General features: G+C 42.9%; 1 protein-coding gene across 1 annotated transcript in view; it reads right to left on the reverse strand.

Annotated features, from left to right (window-relative positions):
* LAPTM4B (lysosomal protein transmembrane 4 beta) overlaps positions 1-7,925 on the reverse strand; it is a 39,023-nt gene that overhangs the window by 25,376 nt on the left and 5,722 nt on the right. The window contains exons 2-4 of the mRNA XM_004697705.3: positions 4,467-4,540; positions 3,789-3,911; positions 2,294-2,392 (exon numbers count right to left, since the gene is read on the reverse strand). Coding sequence (XP_004697762.3) covers positions 2,294-2,392; positions 3,789-3,911; positions 4,467-4,540 — 296 coding nt within the window. The remainder of the gene's footprint in view (positions 1-2,293; positions 2,393-3,788; positions 3,912-4,466; positions 4,541-7,925) is intronic.

Here is a 7,925-nt window from a genome sequence, read left to right on the forward strand (position 1 = left end):
ATGCCATGTTAGTAACATGTAACATGTTAGTAACATGTAACCGAGTTAGAATGAAGTGATTTCAGAATTTCTTTCCAGCTTTAAAATTCTCTGGTTAAAAGAAGTTTAAGGGTGTGCAGAAACCAGAGCCCTCACACACTGCTGATAGTATTATTAAATAGCACAAACACTTAGGAAAATAATCCATCAGTACCTCAAAAGGTTAAATACAGACTTATCAAATGACTCAACAATCCCATTCCCAGGTGTATAAATTAAATATATCTGAAAACACCTAAAATCCTATACACAAATCTTAGCAGCCTAACATTGTGCTGAATGAAGTAACGCAGAGTCAAGAGAGCACGTGTGCATATTGCACAATTCCTTTTATAGGAGAGGCCCAGAACAAACAAATCCGTATCACCAGAGTGGATTAGCGGTTTCCTGGGGCTGACACTGGGGGCGGGGTGAGATTCTTTTTGGCATGATCAAAGTTCTAAAATTAGATTGTGCAACCACAGAGCTGGGACTGCACAACTCTATGAACATACGAGAAACCACTGAAGCCTACACATCAAATGGGTGGACTGTAGGACACGTGAATTATATCTCAACAAAGCCATTTTTTAAAAAGCTGTCTAAAATCAAAAGAGGTAGGGCAGGGGTACATGTCAACAATTTTGGGGAGAATAAAGGAACATGCTTTGTCTCATACTCAGAATCTGGCTTAGGCACCATTCTTATTTGATGGTGATAATTTCTTACACTTGAATGAAGATGAAAACGTATAAAGCTAATTTATAAAATGTATCTTGAATGACAAGCATCTGAAATCATGGCTCATCACTGAGAAAGAAGATGGATGGGCATGTTTCTTATATAGTGTACACATACACTCAAACTCTCAGCTACTTTAAGGAGTTGACCGAATCTTTCTTTTAAAAGTCTGAGAGTTGGGGTGGTGGGGGTGGGGTTGGAGGCTGATATGGCACAGTGAGTTCAGAGTCGGCCTGCCAAGAGAAAGGTCAACAGCCGGTTCACAGCAGGAAGATGAGGCAGACTGCCTCCCCTAAAGAGCTACAGCCTGGGAAATTCTATAGGGCAGCTCTACTCTGACAGGGTCACTCTAAGTTGCTTTGAATTTTTGTGAATTGTGATAGAAATGGAAAAGGGATGCCTAAGCTTATTAGCTGTGTGCTACGTAAGATGATCTTATCCATTGTCTCAGCCTGGGCACTGAATGCTCTAAGGAAAGAACTCTTCTTGACACGTGACCCCAGGAAGAAAAACAAATCTAGACTGACAGCACACAAAGGACAAAGACCTGGTAGCTGGGACTCAGCAGACCCCAAGGCCAAGGCACCTGCCACACCACGTACACTCACAGACCAAACACCCAGCAGGAGAGGAGGAACACCCACCTCCGTCTCTAAATCCCGAATTGTTCAGCCACCAAAGTCCTGTAATCTTGACAACAGACATTAAATTTTTAAAAAAGGGTGCAAGTGCTTACACTCGTACATAAGTATACTTGGTGAAACAGGAACACATGAAAAAGTAGAAATTGTCTCAGTGTCCAACATGAAGTAAAATTTACTAAAACATGGTAATTCCACAACGGACTCCTAACCATATAAACACTGGACACAGAATGATACTCAGAACAGAGTAAGATATTCAGACAGCAGATGACATTACATTTTAAAAACACATTAGAAGACTTTTATTCAGCCCTAAAGAGAAATGAGGTTTGGATACACACTACACCACTGATGAACTCTGAAGACAATAGGCTAGGTGAAATAGACCAGATACAAAAGGACAATTATTGTAGGATTGCACAAGATGAAATACCCCGAAGAGGTCAATAAATGCAGAGACAGAAAGTCAGATGAGAGATTACCAGGCCTGGGAGAGATAAGGAAGTGAGATGTTATTGCTGAAGCGGGCTGAGTTTGCACTGACAAAGGATTCTTAAAATACACTGGTGACAGTGTTCCCTAACAATGTGAATCTTAACTAATGACCCCGAACTGTACACATAAAAGGAGATTACATATTACACATTGCATTTTGTGTAACATAGATCTTCCTAAAATGAAAAAATTGGGGGAGTAGTTACAAAAAGAACACTCACAGATACATTCTGGTAGATGCCACAGCATATGACACATACTACTAGAATCTTAAGAAATCAAAAGCCAGTTTAGGTATCTAAAGCAAGACAATGAACGGACTGCAGTTTTTACTTCTCTGGCATTCAGGAGCACATTGAACAACATTGAAACCCCGGTAGAACCTTCATGCTTACCTTGAAAGTCAAAATGATGCTGATAAACAGAAGAATAATAAGAACCAAACAGGTAGGATTCACTGACATGAGATCATCTTTGTACAGAAAATCAGAAGGCTGAAAAAGAAGAGTACCTTTATTAGCAATCTCATTAATCATTCAAGGCCATGTTCCCCAGGCAGAATGTAGACGGCTAATCAGAAAGCAATTAGCTAAAAGCAGGCAGGTATTATTTAGAAGCAACACAAGATTCCTAGCTGCAAAGGGCCAGCTAGAGGGGAGGGAGTCTGTTCATCAATCAGGCAATAGCTCTCCCCAAGCAAAACAAAAGGTGTCTGGAGTATAACTTGGCCCTCCTGCCATACAGAAAGAAGCCAGTGCTCTTTACCTGGGGGTATTTTATGAACCCCTGGTATTGAGATTCCCTGCAAGTTATGGACCTAGAACAGAATCTCTCGGAGTAGTTGACATTTACATTAAATAAATATATACGTGTATTTACATTAAATAAATATATACATGTATTTACTATATATATATATATATATTCCCAATCCCCCCTCTTCCCTCTCAGAAGTCTTTCTCTTTCCCTAAGCTCATAAACTACCACTCAAACCACCACAGTCAATAACCTCACCAGTAAAAACATTTTTAGGTTTTATAGCGAATTTACATTTTAAGGTACAGCCACAATAGAAAACATAAAACAAAACCCAAAAAAAGTAAGGCATGAAATTATTCTCAGCTCACAATCACCACAAGGTTCTTAGTACCCATCTCTGCTCAGATGGTCAGTCCATCTAATAGGATATTCCATCCCTGGGGCCGTCATGGACTTTATGGGATCAATTACGTTTAGGAACCAGTGTGAACCAGAGATCCAGTTCTGCTTCTTCCTTATTGAACTGGGAGGGGCTAAAAACTATGCATTGCTGACATCTATACAAATTTCATTTTACAAAATAAGAGGAACTGACTCACTATTTAGGCAGCCAACATTGCCATTTACTTATGTTAAGTTCAATGATTAATGTTCTTCTCAAAAAGTGTAACTTATTTTTAACTAATTTTAAAAATCACTTAATCAGTAACTCAGATGCCAGTACTACTGCACAGGACATTGGTGGGTCACGTGCAAAATCCTCACTTTTCGGCCAGGGTTCTAGTCCAGGCCAGACCACCTCACGCACTGGCATCAGCTGTGTGCTAGTGGAGGCTTAGGCTGTGATGTTGAACAGGTTGCAGACAGACCAGGGAGGAAGGCCTGGCAATCTATTTCTGAACATCAGCCAATGAAAAAACTCAAAGGCTCACAGTGGTCTGATTCACAGGCAATTTGGGGGTGGGGGTGGGCGCAGATCCCGGCATTGCTTCATTCTACTGAGCACAGCAGCTAACAATAGCACAATGTTAAAAACCCACAAACTAATGTGCCGTGGGTACATGCATGCATAGCTATCTCTAGATCCCAAACATAACCGTGGTTCCCTCGAGAAGAGAAGTGATCACATACCAGCTGTCGGATGTATTCCTGGATGGAGTTTGGATACACAAGCACAGTGACAGCAACCAGGGTGCTCAGAGCAAAATCAAAGATCTGGTAACAGAAGAACGGGATGATCCAGGCAGCATGTTGCTAAAAAAATGAGAGAACAGAACACTGACGGGCCCAGTATTGTAGAACTTAGTTTTCGTGAGTCTTAAGAAATCTTGTGTTGGGGGAGCGAGGAGGGAGGGGGATAAAAAGGAGCTGATGCCAGGGGCTTAGGTGGAGAGCAAATGTTTTGAAAATGATGAGGGCAATGAACGTACAAATGTGCTTTACACAACTGATGTATGTATGGATTGTGATAAGAGTTGTATGAGCCCCTACTAAAATGATTAAAAATAAATAAATAAACGGTGCTTGCCAGGGGCGGGGGTGGGGAGGGGAGCTCTTGTGTTAACTGACAGAAAATTGAATGGTAGAAATACTTTAAGTAGTTATTACTATGATTACTATTAACTGGCATGCCAAATAGGACCAACACAATGAACACTCCAGAGACTATACAAATGGTTCCCCCAGTTCCATATCAGGGACCGTAAACTCCAAAAAAATGGTTTCAGAAAACTGAGATCTACCATCTCGACGTCTCCAAATGGCTGTATGGATGCCGAGAGTGGACGCTCAAGAAGGCTGCTTACTTACCTTGTATGCGCCGTAAGTAGCCATGGCGCAAATCAGGATCATAAGGAGAGAAATCGCAATAGCAATGCACATATCTGCCAAAGGGTTAAAAATAAGAAAAAGCCATTAGAAGCAGATCCACCACTAAAACATGTGAGTCATCCTTAAGGGTTTTTTCTTTTTTTAAAAAAATTTAAATAAACCAAGCATAGATGTGAGGACATTAGACGAAGTACACCTCCAAAAAGTCTTTTAAAAAACAAAACATCTTATTGGGGGCTCTTACAGCTCTTATCACAATCCATGCATACATCCACTGTGTCAAGCACATTTGTACATATGTTGCCATCATCATTTTCAAAACATCTGCTTTCTACTTGAGCCCTTGGTATCAGCTCCTCGTCTTTTCCCACCCCCACCCCCCATCTCCAAAGTCTTTTTGGAATTGGAGAAGATGACAGTTAATGAGAATAAAGTGTCTAAAACCCACCGCCATCTAATTGATTCATGAGGCCCGTATCGGGTTTCCAAGGCTATAAATCTTTATAGGAGCAGGCAGCCTCATCTTTCTCCTAAGGAGCAGCTGGTGAGTTAGAACCACTGACCTTGTGGTTAGCAATACAATGCTTCCCAGATGTGTGGCACCACTAGGCTCCCAATGCCCAAAGATCCACTAAAACACCTACTGCCAGAGTACATTCTGACTCAGTAGCCCTTCATAAGGTTTCCAAGACTGTAAACTTTACAGGAGCAAACAGCCTTTCTCCTGCAGAGCGGCCTAAAAAAAGTTCTCCGTGTATCATACAACTATCTACAGAGAAGAGATTGATACTGCATACGCTTCCTTCAAAAATGGGAAAGAATATTAGAGATAGTTTAGTCTTCTGGTCTGCCAAGAGTTGTATCAAAAATTAAATATTTTATCAACACGCAGGCACCTAATATTTTATAAGCACGTGTGTGCCTTGTGCCCTTTTTAAAGTCATCAGATGGTTCCCCACCCACCTCATTAAAATCTCAACCATTCTGGGTGCCTTACTGTACAGAGTACCTCGTCCTTCGCCTCTCTAATCGCACTGCATCGTGTCTATGCTCTCTTGCCCACTAGAATCCAGCTGAGCCCTTTGGTTCACTGAACACAGCAAAGCCATCCTATCCTAGCATTTGGGTTTTCAGTTCCCACTGACAAGATTCCACCTTTTAAAAAATGCAGATCTGGGCTCAAATGTCAACACTTCCCAGAGCTCTTCCCTGTGGGTTCTGGCTAATGTCGGCCTCCCAGTCACTGTTGGTTTATTGCTGGGTCTTCTTGAGGGCATGTAACACCGCTGGAACTTCTCCGTCCACTGCCTCTTGGCTAAGATCACTTTCTTGGGGAAACAAAAGCCGGTTCCCATCAGTTGGTTCAGACCGTTTGTTTCTGACTCAGGGCTGCACTCCACAGAGCTCTCAATGGCTGCTTTTTCACCAGACCATCCTTCTGAGGTGCTTCTGGTGGCCTCAGACCACCAGCCTTTCAGTTAGCAGCCATGCCCATAGCCATTTGTACCACACCAAAGGCAGAACTTTCTAGATCTTGTTCACTACTACACAGCCAAGACACAGAAGGAGACAGGTGTCTGATATGGTGGCCACCTGCCACATGTGGTTATCAACATCAAAACAAAACCCACTGCTGTCAAGTCAGTTCAGACTCACAGCAAACCTGACTAGTGTAAAGGGCAGGGCAGAACTACTCCTTGGGGTTGCAAGCCAGGAAACCTCTCCAGAAGCCAACAGCTTCATCATTTTCCCATGGAGTGGCTGGCGGGTTTGAACCAGCGACCTGGAAGTTAGTACCCCAACACCTGAACCACTGTGCCACCAAGGCTCCTTTCATGTGGCTATTGAGCACTCATTCCTTTTGGTTTTTAATGCCATCTCACTGCCAGGTCCAGTCTGCCTCGAGCACGCTACAGGATAGCTTCTGAGACTGTAACTCTCTACAGGAGTTGAAAACCCAGTCTTTCTCCCAAGCAGCAGCTGGAGGTTAGCAGCCCAACATCTAACCACGATGCCACCAGGGCTCCTAAAGGAAGAATGAAAAGTATTCTAATTTTAGAATCATCTTCTCTGTACCCGTAGCTTCAAGGATGAGGCAGGGGGAGGACTTTTTTGAAACAAGAAGTTTGTATGCTGAGACAGAGAGTAAAAGTACATCCTGGGCAGAAATTCAGACTGATCAATGACGGCCATGTCATCTTACACAATGAAGGTTCTTCAGATTGGTCTACAGATGGACACAGTTCCTATCAGGGTCCCAGTTGGTAAGCGACAAACTCATATTGATGCTGATGTTGCTGTAACAAAGGCATAAAAAGGGGATTTTCAAAACCAAGGAAAGAAAGGTTATTCGAGCCTCGGCTGATTAGTACACTAACCATTCAAGGACCATGGTTTCTTTGGTGACATATACATGTTGTAGAGTTTAAGTTTAATGTTATATCACCTCAGGAAGAGGTACCTCAAAGGAAATGTCATGGATATGAACACATTGCCTTGTGTTCTCTGTGGGGGCCATATGGGGAACAAGCAAAAGCTCCGGCCGACTGTTTCCACATGTATAAATACACTGTACACAGGAGCTGGCCCTTGGCATGTGAAGCAAGCAGTGAGGGTGTTGGCCATTAGGCTTGATGAAGCCATGGTTGCAATGGAGCCTATTGTCCGCTTCCTCCCCCTGCCCTGAGCGTGTGTATGTGTGTGTGTGTGTGTCTGTGTGTGTGTGTGCAATTTCCTTCAGCCTTTACAACCAGCCTATCAAATGGGGGCTATGATTAGCCCCGTCTCAGACAACAGAGAAACAGGAATGACTAGAGAAGTTAAGAGTCACGGGGTGGCGGCAAGTGTTAAGTGCTTGACTACGAGCCAAAATGTTGGGAGTTCAAATCCACTCAGAGGTACCTCACAAGCTCAGCCTGGAGATCTGCTCTGAAATGTCACACTTTGGAACCCCTATGGAGCAGTTCCACTCTGCAGCTGTGGGCTCCCCAGGACCTGGAATCAATTTGACGGCAACCAACAGCCACCGCAAAAGAAGCCAGGTGCCCACGGCTGCAGGCGTGGCAGGTGCGATTGTCTCCATGGGAGGGCAAACACCAGACTCAACACCAGCCACCCAAAAAGGAGGTGCTTCAACCCAAGGAACAGTGGACCTCAAAGTAAGGGAAGTCAACAAGTCTCCAAAAAGTCGTTACACATTTAAAAATCACTACAATCTATCAAGCCTGTTAAGAGTTTGCAGCATCTCTGAAACTTCACTCAGACAGACATTTATTATTTTCTCCTGCATCCTTGTCTCTAAATTCCCTCCAAGTATGCTTTCAAATGAGAATAATTTTGTAGAAGCCAGAACATGACAGGATAACCTGAGTAATTCATAGGTCTTTTAAGACTAACTCAGGCTTAATGGAAAAAATAAACATGAAAGTATAAGCTGCA

The sequence above is a fragment of the Echinops telfairi genome, unplaced genomic scaffold, assembly GCF_000313985.2.
Source record: "Echinops telfairi isolate 266 unplaced genomic scaffold, ASM31398v2 ScPeMD7_1;HRSCAF=3_0, whole genome shotgun sequence".
NCBI lineage: Eukaryota > Metazoa > Chordata > Mammalia > Afrosoricida > Tenrecidae > Echinops > Echinops telfairi.